Here is a 21,967-nt window from a genome sequence, read left to right as displayed (position 1 = left end):
AGTGGTAGCTCATTCCGTTTTAATCCCCAACTCTGCTGGGTTCTATGGGGTTTTTGAGAACACTCACTAATTGACAGGGCAGGAAACATGGATATCCATTTTTTTCAAATAACAAATTGTAAAGAAAAAGTGCTTTGAAAAATCTGAGATATCTGACTTTCTATGCTTCCAGAGGAGTGATGATGAAGCATGATCTTCTCTTCCTGTCAGAGATGATGGATTTAGGGTGCAAAATGAAACAAATACTCTTGGATGTGGTCAATGAGAAAATTTATTTTTCTGGACTATGTATATTTGTCACAACAGTTTTGTTTTTCTTCTTTTTTCAATGGAGGGAGAGGTGGTAGGAGGGAGATGAAATAAATGCTGTTTAATTGGAAGGAAAAAAAGTTTTAAAAATCTCCAGAGAAACATTCTCCCCACTATCCCTGGGAAATATTCTGGTGTCTCTCATTGTATAGAATTGGGAAACTCTTCTTTATGTCAAACTTAAATCTCTCCTGCTGTGGTTTAAACCTATTTCCTGCTGTGCTCTCAATGAAAATAGAAAACCTGCTGGTGGTAATTTACTCAATACTAACTCAGGTTTCCATAATACCTTCCAGTTTATAAAAAGCTTTTCCCACAATTATCCTGAGTCAGGTGGTACAAGTAAGCACTTTCCTATTTCACAGGTAAGATAAGATTTGGAGAGATGAAATCACATGCTCCAAATCACACATTAAGTTGCAAAATCAAAATTTGACTTACGATCTTGTAACTCCAAGTCTAGGTCACTTTTCATTATACTAAACAAACTAATATTTACTAATAATACTATTATTCTGATAAATTGTTATGCCTTCAAAAATTGGACCTCATCTTGTTTAATTTTCCCTTCCCCTTTATTTTCCTGAGAAGGAAATTGAGGCCAGTATGTCTTGCTAAGAACATACAATTAGTAAGTGTCAGAGGGAAGATTTGAATCCTGAGTTCTTCTGATAATGGTCAGAGAAGTGCAATGATCTTCATTTTGTTTAACCTTCCCTTCTCTTGTGTCCTTTCTGCTAGACAGCAAGGAGTCAGGAAAATGTGAGTTCAAATTCAGTCTTAAGTCATTTTCTAGCTATGTGAAGCTGGGCAATTCTGTCTTCAAGTATAAAATAATAGTATCTACCGTCTAGGGTTTTTGTGAAGATCAAGTGAGAAAGTATTTGTAAAGTGCTTTATACAGTGCCTGGAACATAGTTAAGTGCTTCAGAAATGTTTGTTTCCTTCCTTCTTCCTTCCTTTGTGGTATATTTCTAACTGCCATGACAAAATGCCTTCTCTCCATCCTACTCTCATAACACAGAGGCTATAGTTATAAGAAGAATTAGTGAGAACCATCTTTCACACTGTACCTTATCATTCTCCTTTTATTGATGAGGAAAGAATCCCCAAGAAGCTGTTAAATGTTGTCAAAAAATTTCTTATCACATAAACACCCAAAGTCTCCAAAGGTGACTGCCAAGAGATCTTTTATTTCTCTCCAATAGTATAACTTGAGTTCTTGTAGAATATACAGAACTGAAAAGCCACTTGGGTCAAATGACTGCAACATCAGTGGTCAGACAATGTCACCTCCACACAACTTGCATACCAAGAAGAGAGTAGTCAAGCCCTGTTATTCAGAGACAGCAATGTGCAATTTTCTTCAGTAGGAGAAATTGTTTTTGTTCATACAGTGAATGCAGACAACAGAATGACATTCAGGTCAAGAAGGCATAATTATTATGGAAATGGTTTATTAGCATTAAAAAAAGCAATAACAACCCTAAAGTCTGCAAGCATCATGAGGAAGGGGAGGAGCAGAGCAGCTTCTAACAACATTAGCTCTAAATTTTGAGTTGTGTTCATTTTTTAGAGCTGTTAGAGAATACATTTTCCCTTTAACTTCATGTATCACTGTCATTGGGAAAAGGAGGCAGATCCTACCCATGAGGCTTATAGTGTTCAAAGAAGACACATAAATCAAAGTTGCAAGTCTGGGGGCAGAACCTTTGCCTGTTGAAGGTGTGTCCGTGACCATTGACTTTTACTGTAATTTTAAAGATGCTCTGTTTTCATTTGGGAATATATCTTTTATGTCTTTCTAACATTTTAACCATCTCTAACCTTTACCACCCAGCATGGCATGCCCTCATCAGAAAGATGTTATGAGCAAAGCAGAATTGAATTAGTTCAGAAGAAACTCAAGATGAATAAAGTTAGAGAGTCCACACCAAATGTTCATAGGGACTATTTGTGTCTGACCTGTAGCAGAGCAGTCTGAGCTCATATTAGTCTGATCAGCCACAGTGGGACACATTGTAACTTGACTCTAACACAGTGATGTCATTTTGGTCCTCCAAGTACGAAGGATGACAATCAACCAACATTTTATACATCTCTAATCCTTAGCTTCACAATCAAGTAATAATAGGAAACATTTACATAACAATTTAAAATTTGCAAAGGATTTTACATTGATTATCTCATGTGAGCCTTACAAAAGCCTTGGGAGGTAGGTCTTGTTATTCTCCCTTTTTTTAATAAATGGAGAAACTGAGGCTGAGATGTGGCTTGCCTAAGGTTAAAATAAATAGTTAATGAACTATTTATGAAGATTTCAGTAAATTTGGGGAACTTGTCATTTGGAGAAACTCTGATGTAAATTCTTATATTAGTCTTCTCTCCCTGATCTTCCCACCCTCTCAGATCTGCTTTGTAGTTTTGAATGGAAGGGGGAAGGACAGAACTTTGATTTGCTGAGTTTCCCTCTACTAATATAGATTGACATGCGTGCAGCAACTTATGTTGTTTGTTTTTCATTGTCAAAGAGCATCATGACATCAGGGAGGTGATGCCATATTAACTGGATTTAAGTGAGGGAGGGCTGTGCAAGGTCACCTGCCTCATTCTCTCCGCCCTCCCTCCCCTCTCCAGACACTTGGGTCCAGTGGCCAGAGACAGATCAAGAGATGACCCTGGATGCAATGGGAGATCTTGGCCTTTCTAAACTAATAGGGTTTTCAACAAGAGTCAGCTTGACTGAGGCTTTACCCATTCAATTATTAATGCTAGGTAGCAATTCAAGCAAAGAATCTCTTCTTTCACCTACTAAAAAAAAATCAAAATAAATAAATCTGGGAGCAAAAGACCCTTGCGGTTTCTGGCCAGAGAAGGAATGATTGCTATTTACATTCAATCTGAGTCCACCAGGACCCAAAAATGACCAAATGGGTCTTGGCCTGGGATCTATTGGTGGACAATCGATGAGAACTAGAGTGGTTTTGATTTATGGCATGGTCCTTAAGAAAGAAATTTAGTCAGTAAATTCCAAGATATCTTGTGAGGGTTAAGAGATCCAAAAGAAAAAAGAAAGCTTTTAAGAGCATTTGGAGGTAAGGATATGATGTCCTATGTGGACAGAGGGAGGGAAGGCAGAGAAGGGTACAGAGAAAGGAAGGGAAGAAGGGGGAATGAGAAAGGGAGGAAAGGAGAAAGAGGGGAATGGAAGGAGGAAAGCAAGGGAAGGAAGAAAACAAGGAAGGAAGGAAGGAGGGAGGGAAGAAGAGAGAAAGGGAAGGAGGAAGGAAAGAAAGAAGGAAGGAAGGAAAGAAAAAAGGGAGGAAGGGATGAAAGGAGAAAGGAAGGAAGGAAGGAAGGAAGGAAGAAGCAGGAGTTTAGACAGTATTGCTAAATGTATTTTAAAAAGTTAAATGACTTGTCATTTAATACTCTGTTATTAAGAGTCGCAAGAAGGACTTGAACCCAGAATTGTCCTGATTCTGAACCAGGCAAGCTTTTTAGAAAGCTGCTGTGCATAGTGAAACTCTTCGACCATTTGACTTCAGGTAGGTCACCTATGGATGCAAATAGGTATTTTAGGCTTGCTTTAGGAAGACCTCCTCCTCCCCTTCAACTTTCTTTGGAAATGCTAGGTTACCACAGGCCTAGAACCTTAAAAACAAGTGAACTCAATTTCACTTTCTCTTCTATAGGTTAAGGAGGAAGAGAAGAGGAAATTTGTTTACCTGGTCTTACATAAAAATAATTTTAAATAATCAAATAATGTACTTCAGGAGAGGGAAATGGGGACAAGAGAGCCATCAATCAAAGGAGACAAGATAGCCAATCAAAGTACCCATAAAGGCAGAGATTGTTGAGACTAAAGGAAAACAAAATTTACAAGGACAGAGAGAGTGTTCTGAGTCTGTACGTGCACAGAAGGAATGACGTGCATTTAGCACTGACTTCTGCAGGATTGTGAGACACAAACACAGACATCCACAAAAATAAACAAACTGGCTTGATTCAGAGGTGGCACTGAGCTTTCCCTTTATTTAACCTTAATATTTGGCATAGAAATTTCAATCACCCAGATCAAGAACCTGAGCATGGGACAAGATTTCTTGCTATGGCAACTCCCTCTCCAGCAGCAAACTTAAGCCTTGTTGCAAATGGAAACAGCAACAAGAAGTCCTCAGTGACTGCTGGTCAGTGATTTCTGATTATGACCCTAATTTGGTTAGTCTGCCCTACTGCTGCCACAGAAACCAACTTGGGCTCCCTGCATTCATGGGAGGAAAATGTTATTTATCAGCATTCATAAGACACCTGGCTGAAGGAATAAATTTAATTGACTAAACACTCAGAAGAGGCAGCATGAAGTTTTAGAAAAAGAAATAACCTCATTTGGCAAGTAAAGAATAAGGGACTTGTTCAGGGTCACACAACTAGAATATTTCTGAGTTGAGATTGGAACCTTTAGACTACAAATACAGGGACCTATCTAGTAAGACATGCTTGGGACTTTATTATTCTCCTCTTAAGCATCTCTATAACAGATAAGGGCAAAGCAATTTAATTAACCCTATTTTTTTTTTTCAGAGAGAAACGATTTTTTTAGTAAGCACAGTGCAATCCATGTGTGAATTGAAGTACAACCCCCTGACACCAGGGGTCTTTCATAAAATCTGTTTAGCTTCTGTACCATTCAGGGTTTCTTTTGGGACCAACAGAATGTGATTTTTATCTCTCTGGAAATAAATCCTCAGTTTCCTTGCAACAACTCAGGCTAACAGGGTATTACGTATGGGAGAGGTTTTATTTACTCTAATAGAAAGCACAGAAGGATTTATGCATAAAACCCTCAATAATCAAGACAACTCTCTCTTCTTGAGGACATCAAGTGATCCTCCATCTGGTGGGTACCATGGGTCCTCAGTACTTTTACCAGTCACAAGACATATTACCTGTAAAGGGCATGTGTTGCTTTTCAATGCATGTGATTCCCTGCTATGCTGATTCTTCTTTCCTTTTGGCACCATAAAAATTGTATATGTATGTGTGTGTGTGTGTGTTTGTATAGTATGCATGTATATACATATATACACACATATGTGTGTGTGTGTATATATATATATATATATATATATATATATATATAATTACATATATTATGTATATATAGTCTGTGGGCTTCCTCTTTAGGTCTAGATGAGTCAATTGGAGGTTCCTTGCCTCCTTTTTCACCTTTTCCCTCAAATTAGAGAACGGAGAGTTACTCTTTGAATTTCTATTTAAGCAGGATATCCACGTCAGCCCTTTATTTTCTCTCCAATTTCACACTTAAGGTCATCATCCTCATTCCTCCATGGGTGGTCTTCTTCTCCTTCCCATTTTCCAGCTTCCTTTTGTATTCCTTTAGATTGTAAGCTCCTTGAGGACAGGGACTTTATTTGACTTTTCTTTGTATCTCCAGCTCTTAACACTGTGTCTGATACTTAATAAATACTTAATAAATGTTTGTTTACTGATTGATTCCCATTTACCTTTTTCTCTCACTCAGGCCCCACTCTCTTCCCACATTGGCCCTTATAAGTCCCTGGCATTTCCTGGCAAGGCTGTATAAATTTACTCAAGCCTCTCTTTAAGGTGATAGACAGGTGTCTTTGTGTCTCTATATTTGATCCTCTGAGTTCTGTATATTTGTCTTTGAATCTACATTTCACTGTCTACTTCTCTCCATTTCCTTTAGAGGGCAAAGCCAAAGGTCTAAATCAGATATGGGAAATCTACAATTCCAATTGCATCCTTTTGGGGTCCCCAATTGCTGCTGTTATTTTGAAACTATTAGTTTCAGTCATTGCTGGCAAAGCAATGGGGACCCAAGACAAGAAGAAGTCTTGTCTTTCTAGGAAATTTATGTTATTCAGGAGAACAGATGTGGGGAAGAGTCACATTTTAGGCACTTAGCAAGACATGCCTCCTTTGTCAGCCCTGGCAGAAAAAGAGATAGCTTACAATCCATAACTTGGGATAGTGATAAAAGGACTGAAAATAGTATTTGTTTTTTTCTCCATCTACAATCACAGACCGGTCCTGAGAGTGTTCACTTAAATACTTTATAGCTCCCTGGAGTTGCTTAGCACAGTGCCTTGAATACAGAGTAAGTGCTTTATAAGTGTTGATTGATTGGATCAACCTGGAAAACTTGATTGTTGATGGAGACTGTTTGTCACCTGTTTTGAAGAGGTGCAATGAAATTTAAGTCTTCACTTCTTAGAATAGCCCTGGTCCTTCACCTCACTCTACTCCCCAGCTTCTTAAAATGTGGGTTGTTGCTCTTAATGGAATCTTGTAATTGAATCTCAAATTAAGATTTATTATCAGTAAATATTTGATGTGTATACCTATTTTATATACCTATATATTTAGGGTCATGTAATAATTTTTCAGGCAAAAAATCATGAGTGGAAAAAATTTTAAAAGTCCTGCTGAGATTATCCCATCTTAAACTCTAGTACCATTATTGGATTGTTCTTGGAGAAGTTAACCAAAGAGTAAGACCGATATAGTTCTTTGGGGATAAACTCTAATTGTATCTAACAATGTATGGAGAATGGTTTCTTATAATAGAATTTACTATGATACAAATGTATCTCCCAATAATATAAAATACAATGTGCTCCCACATCTTTGAAGTGATCAGACTTTCCAAAGCTTCTATTTCATTAATGAATCACTTAGAATCTGAATATCTCCTGTCCCCTTACAGAATATTAATCTGAAACTCTAACTCATAGAGCAGGAAACCTGATATAGGATTACTTCATCTAGAGAGATTTAAGGTTGTGGGATGAAGGCTTATTCTGAAACTGTGAAGTAAACAGAGCCAAGAAAATCATATACACAATGACTAGAGCAATGTAAACAGAAATAATAACCACCCAAACAAAATCAAAAGTGAATGTTGCAAAATTATAATGAACAAACATGGCTTGAAAGAAGAAATATGAGAAAGCACTCCCACCTCATCCCTTTGCAGACATGGTCCACAATTGTTGGACATCGCACCTATTTTCAGACTTCTTTAATTATGCTTATTTCTTCTTCATCTTTTTTTTTTCTTTAAAATATTTTTTTGTTGTATGAGATGGCTCTCTGGGAAGGGGAAGGAGAAAGATCTTGAAAACTATGGTGATATAAAAATACATCAATACAGACATTTTACAATTCTGAAACTCAATATATTCATATTGACCTTCATGACAAGGCAAATAGACTTTTTAAGAACAGTATTATTTTCATTCCTCCCTGTCTATCTTTCCTTCCATAATCTATGTGTTTTAAGTTCTACTGTATTTAATAATGGCCTAGATGTTAATCATTCAGTCATAGATTGTTGGTGCTAGAAGAAAACCTAGATATTTTTGAATCTAATCTTTCACTTTATTTTATAGATAAGAAAACTGAAGATTAGAGAAAAGTGACTTTCTAATTAGTGGTGCAGTTAGGAAAAATCCAAAGCTTTTGAAATAGAGATCTATTTCTGTCATTTATTTTAAACGTATTCTCCAATGTATTTTAGGGTCCAATGTAGCCCAATAAGGTCCAATCATAAAATATTGGAAGTTGGAAAGGGCTCCAGAGATCATCTGAATCAATCCATATTTGAAGTGGGAATCTGCCTTGCAACATTTTTGAGAAATAGTTGGCTTTCCTTCCTCTGCTTAATGAACTACACAGAAGTGAAGGAAATTGTCTTATTGAATGGCCAGGCAATCAAAACTTAAATGACTATGGTGCAGGAGCATCCTGACTGGGTTTCTGATTTTGTGAATATTAATAACATGACTCAGCTGCCTTCTCCTTCTGGAACTTCATCCTTTGAAATCTTACCTGGAAAGTGTCTCCACTATGCTGCTCCCCCTTCTCTTATTGGTGACTTTCTTTCAGGTCTTCATTTGGGGGATCACTAGTAGTATTTCTTCACCTCAGCTTTGTTTTAATTCTATAACCCTCTCATGGGTGTATTCTCTCTATCTCCCTTTTCTCCTTTTAGTTCCCTTTTATGTGTGCCATTTTATCCTTGAGGGCAGGAACTGTCATTCTTTTTGTTTTTATTTATATTCCCACGGCTTAGCATAGTTCCTGGCATATAGTAATTGCTAATAAATGCTTGTTGCTTGACTGCCTGTATCAGTAGAGACATTAGCAAATAAATGGGGCAGGCTTCCAGGAACAAGACACAGATTTTTAATGACAATATCTATATGTCCTCTTGGAAATTGAAAAAATCAGATGCTATTCAAGAACATGGCCTTTCGGACCCCCAAATCTTCTCTATAACCTCCATTTTTTTCTATTCTCTGTGGCCTGGTGCAGAATAAAAGGATCAGTTGTGAAGCATACTACTTACTCCCTCACAGAGAAATGATGGACTCAGGATGCAGAATAAGACACCCATTTGCGGAACATGGCCAATGCAGGAATTTATTTTGTTTGGATATTCATATTTGATATAAAGATTTTTCTTCAATCCTACCCCTCAACCTCCCCAATACTACTCTGAGAAGGTAGTCAGAGGAAGGAAAATAATTTAATTGGAAAAGAAATGAGGCAAAACAGCCATCAGAAAATGTTCTTCCTTTTTTGTATCATATGGCAATGAAGACTTATTTTCTGTGGTCAGAAAAAAGTCTTCAGCACCTGGATAGAGGATGTTGGAGAAAGTACATGCTTAAAGAAACACTGTTGTTTTGCCCTTGAGCAGAAGAAGAAATTTTAGGAGAAACTGGATGAAGAGTGGGACACAGGGATAATTGAAGGAGTTCAGGCCGATTTGAGGAATTTAAATGGAAAATCTGATTTAAGTGAGCAAAATGTGAGAAGAATGGGAGGTGATCAGTACACCAGATGACTTACTTCTTCAGCTGAGGTTGCAATAGCCTTGACTTCAAAGTGGGAAGTATCTGGAGTGTATAGATCAATTGAGGGGACTTTCCTCTGGAAAGAATGGTAACAGCAAAGTTTTTGTGTCTCCTCTATATCCTCCATCCCACGTGACAGAGCAGATGTTAAATCCAAAGTTTTCCTAGCCTTTAAAATCTATTTACAAATTTGTTTAATTAGTTCTGATGCTTGTTTGGATAAAGTGACTGATCATAACTCTTAGTTTGCATGTTTCATAATTTGTGAGTAGTGAGTAGTCAAGTAGATGTGTTCAAGGCAAGGTATTTGGTGAGAGAGAAAAGGACAAAGAGCATGATTCCTTTCTGTTGTAATTGTGAGTGAGGGACCTGGAGATCATGAGAGTGAATCTAACTGATTTCATATTTTATAATTTTCCAAGCAGAGCAAGCAGGCATCTAATCTTTTTTTTTCCTTTCAAGCCAAAATGAAAATTGAAAATAGTAAAATTATCTCTGATGGGAGAGGGCAGAATGGGTGTTGTGGTCATGTACTCTTTTTCCCCTTTGTTCCCTCTTGCTAAGCTCTGACTTTCCCCTCCCCAACCCTGTCCACCACTGGCAGGATGGGAGTAATTAGGGAATAGAACACATCCAATGAAAGGAAAAGGGGAATGCCTAAAGATGATCAAAAACACTTATTCATCAATGGTGGAAGTCAAAAGAGAGGGAGTAAGAATCCTACTTTTTGCTTCCTACAATAATAGAGCAGGTAATTTTTTTTTTTTTTGCTTTATGCAACAAACTCCTAAAATCACACTATTATAACTGAAAAAAAGGTACTGGCCAGATGGAAGGAAGTTGGTGGGACAAAAATTAAACAGTGCACAAAATAATAACTGATATATATTGATTCAAGTTTTACAAAACTCTTTATATACATTTCCCCCTGTTTTCATGACTGTTTTTCAAGACTGGACCTTATATATTATTGATATATTATAGATAATTCTTATTGAAGAATTTCCTCTAGCAACTATTAACTGTTTAAATTTAAAAGTTGCCTGGGTCACTAAGAAGTTAAATGACTTGTGCAGTCACACAGTCAGTTTGTATTAAGGATAGGATTTAAATCCACATTTTACTGATCCTGAAGTCAGTACTCTGTCCACTACATTATTGAAGGTCAAATGTAGAGAAAAAGTTAGATGGTTAAGTCAGATCTTGTCTGTTTTGTGTGTGTGTGTGTGTTTTTTAATGTTTGACCAAAGTAATTAAACTTTATTACAAACAGACTTATTTACTTTTGTGGCTGGTTGATTAGTTCTGAAGATTTAAGTTCATTTTTTAGGACAGGAGTGAAGAATGGGATTGAAAAATGCTGATCAATACTTTTTATATATTATTGCATTTGATTGTATATGTTATCTAATTGTGAATGCCCTTGATCATGACAAGTTCCTCATTCTTTGTTGGTGACTTTGGGAAACAATAGAAATTTATTGAGGGCCAAATGTAATGAGTAAGTTAAATGGTTAAGTCAGATCTGGTCTATTTTTTAAGCAAGTTTGACCAAAGTAATTAGACTTAATTACAAATAGATGCCTTTATTTTTTATAACTGGTTGATTTATTCAGGATGGAAGTGAAGAATGGTACTGTCTTTGAAAAATTCTGATTAAATTTGTTTGGGGAAACGTGAAAGCGTTTCTCCTATATTTTGAAGGAGATTTCCATCCAATTTTCACTAAGCAAAGAATTCAGACAGAAGGAACCTAATCTAGCTTCCTGCCTTCAGGCAGTAACAAGCTATGTATATTGTAGACAATCACAACTATGTATTTAGAACTTGCCATCTATTGAATTATGAGAGAATCAAGCTTTCAGAGCATAAATGATGCCCTTGTGATAAAAACTTTACTCATATTTCTCTCTTCTTTAGCCCTCTGCTGGCAACCTCCTCACTTGGCCAACAGTTATGCAGAATCTTGGGCTCTGTTCTGAATAGATCTATAAAATATTAGAGTTGGAAGGAAATTTCTGATGAAGAAATATAGCACCCTTGACTCCCTTGATATGATAGTAAGTTTCTCCTCCAGGTCTCTTTCCTAATTATATTTCTCTGTTCTGTAGCTATGAGGATATAATTTTCTATCTCCCTTATAGACAGCCAAGGGTCACTGGTATTGCAATGTTGCTGTGGCCCATTTTCTCACTCAAGCTGACCAGACTAAATGCCTTTCATTTATCAAATAATGGCCATGAAGGTGACATTTCTCATCTTCCTTCACTGTGCAGTGATATTGCAGGGAGGCTCAGCCCTCTTTCAGTTGCCTAGACTGAAAAAAATGACAGCTCGGTCATCAGCGGGAGCCATCCACTGATAGTACCAGGATGAGAATTTTCTTTGTGCCCCAGGCTTTCTCCTAATGTCCCCTAAAATATTGCCTTCTAACTTCCCCATCAAAAAGGTGTCCTTGGTAGGAGGACATCCTGGATTCTCTCATTTCCTTTTGCCAACCTTTTGCCTGGAGGGCAAAGATGGGAGGGAGAAAGAGGAGGGGGTGAAATGCTGTGGAAAAAAGTGGGTGGGAATGCTTCTGTGCATAATATATGAGGTTTGGTGATATAGTAATGTTACTGTTTTTTTCTAAAATGGGACTATTTCTAAAATGGGAATTGTTACTAGTTTTTAAAATACACGCAGAGTTCTTAATTGTTAGAGCTAAAGGAGACTGTAGAGTACATCTAAGAAACCCTGTTGTTAAACAAATAAAGAAACTGAGACTTTTGCTATTTAAATTACTTACCCAAGGTCATGTAGTCAGTTTGTACCAGAGCTAGAATTGGAAAGCAGGTCTCCTATGCTATTTTCATTACACCCAAAACGTTCTGAGTTTCTTGTTGGAAATTTCCTTCAGACTCTGTGGCATATTATATTTTTAAACTTATTGTCATAATTACTAATAGCAACAATATTTTGCATATGTTGAAAATACTTTTTATATATTTCTATATATTATTGTGTTTGATTGTATATGTTACCTAATTGTAAATGTCCTTGATATGACAAATTCTTCATTCTCTGTTGGTGACTTTGGGAAACAATCTCAATTTATTGAGGGCCAAATGTAATGAATATTTTAAATGGTTAAGCCAGATTTGGTCTCTCTCTCTCTCTCTCTCTCTCTCTCTCTCTCTCTCTCTCTCTCTCTCTCTCTCTTTAACAAGTTTGACCAAAGTAATTAGACTTTATTACAAATAGACTCATTTACTTTTGTAACTGGTTGATTTGTTCTGAAGGTAATTCCCAGAGAGGGATTTAAAACAATGGTGTCATTGTTGGAAAAGGTCCATTCCCTTTCCAATGGACCATTTAGAAACAGTCAACACTCAGCTATGGACACATGCACTTAGATATGTTTATCAGAGTAATCTCATTGCTTGACAAATATGTTTAAAGAAGTGAAGATTAGAATGATGGATGGGAGCATCCTCCCCCTCCCTCCAGATGTGTCTTGCCAAGTACACAGGTATGATAAAGGTCAACTAAGTTAATAAGCAATGCCTTTTTATAATAAGCAAATCAGGGACTGAATTCTTCCTTATTTGTGTGCCAGAGTCTATTCCCTGTATCACACAATACCTTTTATTTGTTTTTTTTTTCCCAACTACTGCCCTATTTTAACACCTTCGAGGGATGCTATTCATCTTTTTTATTAGGGCAGGTGACATTTCTTGAATTTCTTTCCATAGAGTTGTGCTGATCAGGCAAAGGAGTGCATGGTAACAACTGGAATCTAGCCATTAGCCATCTCTAGCCTGTGCTGTGATGTGCTGTGATGTATGTGTGTGATTCCCTCTGTTCAAAACAATTTAACTGATAACTTGCCTTTCACATTAGATTAGAATGAAAAGAAATGGATTTAGCAATAAGTTATTCCCCTGACCCTGCCAATAAACAACACTTTGGCAAACCAGAAGAAAAGTTAACCCCTCATATTTAGGTTTTTGTGCTTCAGAGCTTCAGTCTGTCTCCTCCCTCCAAACTAGGGATTAATTTGGTTTATGTCCATAAAGGTCAGAGGCAGATGTTTCTCCCATTCTGCTGGCCTATAATATATCAAGCATATTAGGACTCCAATGAGTAAGAGCAAGGTAATTAAAAAACTTAAAATTAAAATGTATTGCAGTTGAGAAAGCACTGGACTGGGAGTCAGAGATCTCATGTCTAGTCCTAACTCTGCCATTATCATCTGTAAAATGAGGTGGAGATAACACAAAGGTCCTCTTCAGCTCTAAATTACTATGGCAAATATGGCATTTGGTTGATACAAAAGTTAAAGTGCTGGATTTGGGGTTAGAGAAGAATGGAAGATCCTGCCTAAGACATTAGTTATGTGACCCTGGGAAAATCACTTAAATCTCCATCTGCCTCAGTTCCCTCATATAAAATGGGGATAATAATAGTGTCTACTACCAAAAGCTATTGTGGATCAGATTTTATATCTATCATCTATAGATATATAAATATATAATATATAATATATATACAAACATATTCATACATCTTGTAACCTTGTAAACATTAAAGTACTATATAAATATTAACTATATTATTAATAACTCATTCTTTCTTCCACCTTTTAAAAATTTTAGTCAGGATATCTGGCTTTGATGGATAATTTTAGGCAAGTTACTTTATGTTTTTGAGGTTCTTAGTTTGAAACATGTAAATGGGGAGTGTCAGACTACATTACTATTTCTTCCAGTTGTAAAATTCAATGGCTTTGTGATTTTAAAAGCACTAAGTTCATGATGGATCCCTGATAGAAAAAACTATCTAAAAAAGTGAAACTTATAGGCAATTCTAAATACACCATTATTTTCTCTTAAAAAACTTAGTACATTCTACCAAGTACCTTTAATCCCCATTCCACCTCTACCTTGGCCTACTTAAAGGTATGGTTCCTAGCTCTTCCTACATTTCTTTGTATTGACACAAAGAAGTATCCTTGCTAAAATATAGAATAACAGTTTTTTAGCCTGAGGTCTAATGAACCTCAATAAATCTATGGACATTTTAAAGGGGGCTGTTATTCTTCCACTTTTGGCATATTTCTTCCCATATTGCCTTGGAAATAGGGGAGCAGGGAGTTTAACATCAGCATTGCCAATTGTCCTATATCCCAAAATATAGATGATGTTGATACAGAAGACACCTCAGAAAATATCCCACAATACCAATAGGTTAAAGGATTTGAATGAGGAAAAGATTGTTTTCAGTAGCTTCTAATTGAAATTTAGCATTTCCTTGAATTATTTAGGCAACAATTACTCTGAGAAGGGGATGTGTAGGTTTTACAGACTGCCAAAGGGGCCATGAGACATGCAAACAAAGGTTAAGACTCTGTAATGTAGAACAAGCCTTCTGGAGGAACAAGATGGTGACAGTGATGAGAAAAAGGAGGAACATCATAGGCGTATATTGGGATCCTAGATATAAATCTTACCTGTAAAATTAGGAATGGGAATTGGGTTTTAGTCATGGTTTTGCTGCTGATATGTCTATGATTGGGGGAAGATCACTTCCCCCTCATTTCATTCTATGGAAAATGAAAGCATTGAAATAGGTAACCTAAAATATTCATTACAGTTCTATTATTTCATGATCTTACTGAGAAGCAAAATGACTCCTCCCTGCCTCTGCCGCCCCCCCCCAGTGTTGTGCCCCAATTTAAACAATTTGCAAACTCATATCTGAGATATAGTCCAATCAAAGCTTACCCTAAAATATTTCATGGCATTCAAGGTTTCCTGGATATTCCAGTTTACTGAATCAGAACTATAATTTATATTTCTTTCTTAGACACATATTTTAGGTTTTTTTTTTTTTTCATTTTCCCACCCCCATCCTCATGAACTTGGCTCAATCTAATTCTTCATTTGGATATACCACCCATTTTTAACCTATTGGTATTGTGGGATATTTTCTGAGGTGTCTTCTGTATCAACATCATCTATATTTTGGGATATAGGACAATTGGCAATGCTGATGTTAAACTCCCTGCTCCCCTATTTCCAAGGCAATATGGGAAGAAATATGCCAAAAGTGGAAGAATAACTGCTACCTTTCTTTCTTTGCTAATGGCCTCAGTTAGTCAGTTTAGAGATCAGATTTGCCAGTTTTAATCTCCAGATGCATTTTGCAACTTTATCTGAGGTAAAACAACATTTGAGTATTTCCAAAGGTTTTGCTGAACCAGATACAACTACCTGAGGTTGGAGAACTGTAAGCTCATGTGCCATTTTCCTAATATATGGAATCTTGCTAGAATAGGCTTTGCAACAGCTTGATATATAAGGCAATCTAAACAAAGCATAGCATTATTAGATATCAATGCTGAAAACAATCTAAAGATCATCATAGGATCACAGTTATGGAGGCAGAAGGAAACTTCAGAAGCTGTCTAGTCCAACCTCATCTTCAAAATGAGGAAATGGAGGCTGAGCAAAGGGAAGTGATTTGCTCAGATTTACAAAGGTACTAAGTATCACAGATGGGATTTGGACCCAAGGCCAAATTCTTTGACTCCAGAGCCTCTTTCTACTTTGCTATGCTGACTCTATAATCTGATTTTCTCATTTTACACTTCCGTGCTCAGGGAGGTTAAAGTAATTTAGCCAAGTTCACTCACATAATAGGCAACAGGGCTATGACTAGCACCAGGTGCCCAGTGTTCTGTCTCCTACACAACTCACCTGTAAGACAGCTTTATAAGGAGGTATGTTGCAAACCCTGTTGGAGGGAGGTTCTGTATTAGCAAAATCTATGCGTGATATGAGACCAAAAACAGCTTTACAAGTTGAAGCAGCAAACAGTGGATATAGGGTTTTGGCATATGATGTTGCATGCAGTTCAATGAAGTGTCCAAATAAACAAGACAAGGATCTGGTTTTAGTAAAGAATGTCAGAGGATAAAGTGGGCATTTTTTGTAAAGTGCTTTAGCTGTTCAGGGTTCTGTGATATCATAGCTCCTCAGCAACTGTGTAAATGGAAGGGCTTCAAATGCTAATTTGACCCAAAGAATCTTATGTTGAGTCTCTTTGAATGTAACTAGACTAGCCTTTGGATGACATCTACATTGTGTCTGGTTTTCTGGATTTGAAATCGGAAAGACCTGAGATCAAGTATAATCTCTGATATTTATAAGCTCTATGGTCATGGGACAGCTAATGTTTTAGTGGATAGCATGCTGGACCTCAAGACAGAAAAAACTGAGTTCAGATCTGGCTGCAAACTCTTATTAATGGTATTGAGCATGGGCAAATCATTTAACCTCTTTCTGATTCAAGTAAAGTAGGGATAATAATGACACCCACCTCCCACTTCTTTGCAAAGACCAAATAAGTTAATATTTGTAAACTGCTTAGCACAGTGCTTGGAACATAGTAGGCATTTAATAAATGTTTCCTTCCTTCTATTCTTCTCTTCCTTCTTTCCCTCCCTCCTCCTTCTCTTCCTTCCTTTCCTCCTTTCTTCCCTCCTCTCTCTTTTTCCTTTTTCCTTCTCCCACCTTCCTTTCTCCCCCTTCCCTTCTTTCCTTCCCTCCATCTTCCTTCCTTCTTCCCTCCCTCCTGCCTTCCCTTTCTTCTTTCCCTCCTTTCCTCCATCTTCCTTATTTACTTTCTTTCTTCCATTCTCCATTTTCCTTCCTTCCTTCCTTCCTTCCTTCCTTCCTTCCTTCCTTCCTTCCTTCCTTCCTTCCTTCCTTCCTTCCTTCCTTCCTTCCTTCCTTCCTTCTTTATTTTAGTTGACTTACCTATAAAATAGAGATACCTACCTCCCAGGATTGTTTTGAGGCACGGGTGAACCAATATATAAAAAATACTTTGCAAACTTCATAGTACAATGTAAAGAATGCTAGCTCTGATGTCAGAAGATTTGGGTTCAACTCCAGCTTTGGATGATTACTATCTTAGGGACCTTGGCACTAAGTCACAAATCAGTGGGGTGTGTCTCGGAGCTCTCAACCTTTGATCCTAAAAATATCCCATCTCCAGCTCAATACTTGAAAACCTTTCAATTGGTTTCTACTGGCCAGAATTTACATATGTCTTTAAACATACAAGGTAATATCTTCTAATATCTCCTAACAGCCCCTCCCTTTTATTATTAAATAACTCCATTGCCCATGAATACTGATTGTGACCCCATTGTGAGTTTCACAATTACAATCTGTGTAAAAACAACTAATAAAACACAATAAATGGATGCGTCTATCTTCATGGAGAGTTTAATTTATTTAAATTTTAAATTTTATTTTATTTAAATATAAATATTGAATTTAAAATAAAAAAATTAATGTCAGCCTAATTTCTTGCTGTCCCTTTTTTATTAGGAGTCTTCCTTTTCTTTTCTCTAATTTAACGTACTTTTTTTCATTTCCTTTCATCCATTTTTTCCTTTCTTTTTCAGGCTTCATCTATGTAGCCAACTCATGACGACTTCCCTTCTATTTGGTATAGATTGACAACTTAAAATTATCTAAAGAAGTTGGGAAGAGGAGAAGAAATAGATGTAGAATTCCAGTGAGGACCAGTTGGCAGAGTAGATAGATGGTCTCCCATGAAGTCAGTCTAAAGGGGATTAGTTTGTAAGATTTCTTGTTAGCAAGGTGGTTATGGCATTGGAGGCAACTTGTCATTGTTGAAAAGACTGTTCATATCCTGACTCTGCTATCTGCTATTTGTATGAGTTTCGATAAGTCACTCTGAGCCTCAGTTGCTTTATGTGTAAAGTATGGGAGCTAGACTAGATGACTTCTAAGGTTTCTTCCAACTCTAAATCTTATGACCATATATATGGCTAGTATCATAGAACCTAGGGAATCTTTGTTGTTGCTGAGTCATTCAGTTGAGTCCCATTGTTAATGACTCTATGGAGAACAATATTGTCCATGGAGTTTTCTAGGCAAAGGAAATTTTAAAGGCCATTAAGTCCAACCTCTTCATTTTACACATGTGTAAACTGAGGCACAGTGAAGATGTAACACAGGGTTGCTCAGGGTCACACAACTAGTCTTTCTGACTCCAAGTCCAGTATCCCATGTATTATATCAAGATATTTTTCAACTATATGGCCTTTCATAGTCTCTTCCTGCCTTATTTTAGGATGTTGGACAGTTTGGGGAGAGGACTGCCCTCTTTTTCCAATTACCATCCTGCTTACCCTCCTCTGTGGCATAGCTCATGCTCACTCCACATTCAACTCCAAATTCCCATAAACATTTCCTACCCACCGTGCTGTGCTAATTTGGAACACTTTGGGTGAGCCCACTGCTGGGAACAGTAATTCAATTAAAATCTCAGTTTTCAACAATATCATCAAACCCTGTGGTCTGTTACTTCACACCCAGCTTAACTGTGTGTTCCTGTCAGCTGCAGAATAATGAGAGTTCTCTAATTGGGGGGAGGGAGGGTATTACTGTGAAACTCTCAGTAATACGAGTAATATGCTGAGCTAAGTACTTTTTCTCTGTCTCTGCCTCTAGAAGCGCTTCCCTGGCTGATGGGTGGAGCTGGATCCCTCACTCACTTCTAATAACCACCTGCCTTTTCTGTTAACTCCAGTGCCCATATATATTGCTTGTGTATCCATTGTGAGCTTAAAAATTGTAGCCAGTACAAAAAAACTCAACTAAAAACAACTACTTTCTCACTCAGACGGAGACATGACCCTTGAACCAGCCTTGCAAGCAATTTTCAAAAATCATTGGACCATGAAATTTGCACATGCCCTGTCCCCATCCCCATTTCCCATTCCCTTTGCCCACCCCCTTTTCTATCTGGTTATATCTACTTTCCTCCACTTTGCTTTATATAGCCAGACTGAAGTAGACACTTTCAGAGTTCCCCTCCCCACATATCAATGACTTTCTACAAAATAAGATGTAAAAGAGAAGGGGAAGATATCCAATTTTTCTTTTCTTCCAAACGCCTCATTTTTACTCATTCTTTTATTTGGTTTCTTTCACACTCTGCACTAGGCTGGTTCCTGTTTGGAGGGGGAGCAATGCTTTCACTTCATGGTCCCCTTACCTCCTATTTCTGTCTGAGCAAGTTTTTGCTTTTGTAGCTTCATTAATTGACAATAGATTCAGACTCTGAAGGTCTGAGCTGTCCAGCATTATTTCACCTAGTCCCCAATTTTGGCGCCATCACCTTGGGATGACATTCTGCCCCTTCATTCTCTAGAGATGATGTAGCTAGAGGAGAAAGGTGGGGCAAAAGGTGAGTGAGGCTAGCCTGCCATCCTGATGGAGAAAATCCTGAGGTTAGTAGACTATTACTCTGTCCTGACAATGTATACTTTGTGAAGAAACAGGAGATTAGAGTTTTCTGTTTTCCCTTTGGCATCTATTACCGCTGGAGAACTCAGTTATCAAAAGATGCACCAGGAAGGAACAAGGGAAGCCCAGGAGAAAAATATTTGTCTGCTGATCAAGTGTGATAATTTCAATATATGTTCTTATGTGTCCGGTCAGACAATAATTTGCCTTTTTTTTTCTTCTAAGGCAGGAGGAGTGATTATTTCTTAATAACCATGGTGTGGGGTTTCATTTAGATTCAAGAAAATGAAAAACTTTAGAAATGAGTATTTTTTTTAAATGGCTACCCATTTTAGTGGAACAAAAGGAAACTAGACAAAAACAAACAAATAACAGTGATGACTGATGGAGAAACCGGGTGCTGTTTAAATGGAGAGTAATCTCAAGAATCAATCAATTAACAATCAATAAACATTTATTAAGCATCTGTTATGTGCCAGATATTATGTTAGGAGTTGGGGATACAAAGTCCGAACTAGAATTGTTCCTATCCTCAAGGAGTTTATATTCTATCCAAGGTAGCTGGGTTTCATAGCTTTACATACTCTCCGTTCAGCAGTCAGTCTCTCTCTCTCTCTCTCTCTCTCTCTCTCTCTCTCTCCAAGTACGGTTGTAAAGGATTGATCTGTGGCTAAAGTGTGTATGTGTATGTGAAGAAGGGGGTGATGGGGGGGGAGATTCTGAAATCCCTAATTCCTGCGGAGGTTCGTGAGAGGAATCTCTCAAAGGAGGTATCCAAAGTGCAGTGGATTCTCACATAACGGATCCAAACACAAGAAAGAAACCCCACATTCCTTTCATCCCTTCAGGTATTCCGTACAAATCTTAGCTATACTTTAGAAGATAAAAAGGTTTGGGGCAAAAGAATTATCTGTGCAGCGTTGCCTCCTAGAACAGGAGATTAGAAAGAAAAGCGAAGCTAAGGGGCAAGGACGGTGCTCAAGGAGACTGTCATCCGGGAGGCTGTCTGTGGTCTCTGTGTGTGTGTATGTGTGTGTGTATGCTTGCGCGCGCGCTCTCATCACCATTTCTAAGGCACAGATCCCAGGGATCCATCCCCTCCCCCCCTCTCCCAGCCCCCTCCTCAGCTATTCTTTAGACCCCCCACTCCCCAGGGGACAGTGGTTCTGGATTACAAAGGGACGGATAGAGAGAAAGCGCGCTTCTCCATCCTAGCTCTCTCGCTCTCTCTCTCCTCAGAGCGCAAAACCAGTAGTGCCTCCTTCTTGATCTCGGACTTGATCTTGGGGTCAAGTCAGGATAGCCTCTCGGGAGGTTGGGGGGGCCAACCAGGGGGCGCAGAAAACTGACTATCCCAACCTAGACTGGAAGGAGGCAGAGGACAGGAGGGTCGGACACCTTTGCATCTCTCCTTTGCCCTTTGCCAAAGCAGCTGTCTACTATGCGCCGAGCAGAGCTCCAGCTGCAGGCACATCCCAGGTGCTTAGCGGGTATCAACTTTCTTTCCCAACGGAAGTCCCTTCGTTGCCCTTTGGGCATAAACTTTTCTGGTAGGGTCAGCGGGGCTGGGTGGGAAGGGGGGTGTTGGTAGTGAGAGTTCAGGATGGCTGGGAGGGGGTGGGGACTTCGGTTATCCCCTCACCCGCCTCCTTGACTCGCAGTTACTTGCCCTGCAGCCCTCTCCCATCTTCCTTGACAGTCCCCTCCGGGAGCCAAACACAGGCACGCAGACACCCTGACAGACGGATATACAGACTTACACCCCACCTCCTCTCATCTTCTATCTTACACACATATACACAAGCACACGCCCCTTACCTGGCAAGCCAAGGCAGAGCAGCAGGCTATAGTAGACAACCGGCACGAAACCCAAGCCGCAGGCATAGCGGTGGTGCGAGAGGAGCGAGCTGTTGGCGAGATGGAAGTGTGTGTGCTCCATGAGATCTGGGGAGGGCTCCCGGGCGCCGGGGAGCGCGTCTTAGCCGCCTCCCAGCCGGGCTCCAGCTTCCAGCCTCCAAGCAGCCAGTGCAGCGGTGGCGGCGGCAGCTGCTGTGGCTCTTCAGCGCCTCCTTCCCCGCAGGACCTCCTTCTACCCCCTACCCCCGCCCCTCTCCAGCAACTCCTCGCTCCTTCCCACCCCCTCCTTCCCTCCCTCTCTGCCTCCCTCACTCGCCCGCCAGCACCTGCTGCGCTCTGGAGTCCCCAGTCTATCCTGCTGCTCCTATCCTACCCCCCCAAGTAGTCCCCAGGGGCACAGAATCGCTGCGGGGGTCTTGGGGGGACACAGTAAAGGAGAAGGTTGAGTATTCCCTCTCCTCTCCGTGGCTATTTCCTGCTTTGGGAGCTGGTAGTGGTGGTGGTGGAGGCACTTGATTCTCTTGTCCCTAAAGCCCAGGGAGAGATTCCAAAATGTGTCTT

The 21,967-nt window shown here is 38.8% G+C and overlaps 1 protein-coding gene across 1 annotated transcript in view; it reads right to left on the bottom strand.

Moving 5' to 3' along the window:
- GPR139 (G protein-coupled receptor 139) overlaps positions 1 to 21,576 on the bottom strand; it is a 52,328-nt gene extending 30,752 nt beyond the window's left edge. Inside the window, exon 1 of the mRNA XM_031942569.1 lies at positions 21,368 to 21,576. Coding sequence (XP_031798429.1) covers positions 21,368 to 21,488 — 121 coding nt within the window. The 5' untranslated portion in view covers positions 21,489 to 21,576. The remainder of the gene's footprint in view (positions 1 to 21,367) is intronic.
- Between the last annotated feature and the right edge of the window lie 391 nt (positions 21,577 to 21,967).

Source organism: Sarcophilus harrisii, chromosome 1, assembly GCF_902635505.1.
Source record: "Sarcophilus harrisii chromosome 1, mSarHar1.11, whole genome shotgun sequence".
NCBI lineage: Eukaryota > Metazoa > Chordata > Mammalia > Dasyuromorphia > Dasyuridae > Sarcophilus > Sarcophilus harrisii.
The sequence above is the reverse complement of the archived record's forward strand: the minus strand, read 5'-3'. Positions and strand labels throughout refer to the sequence as shown.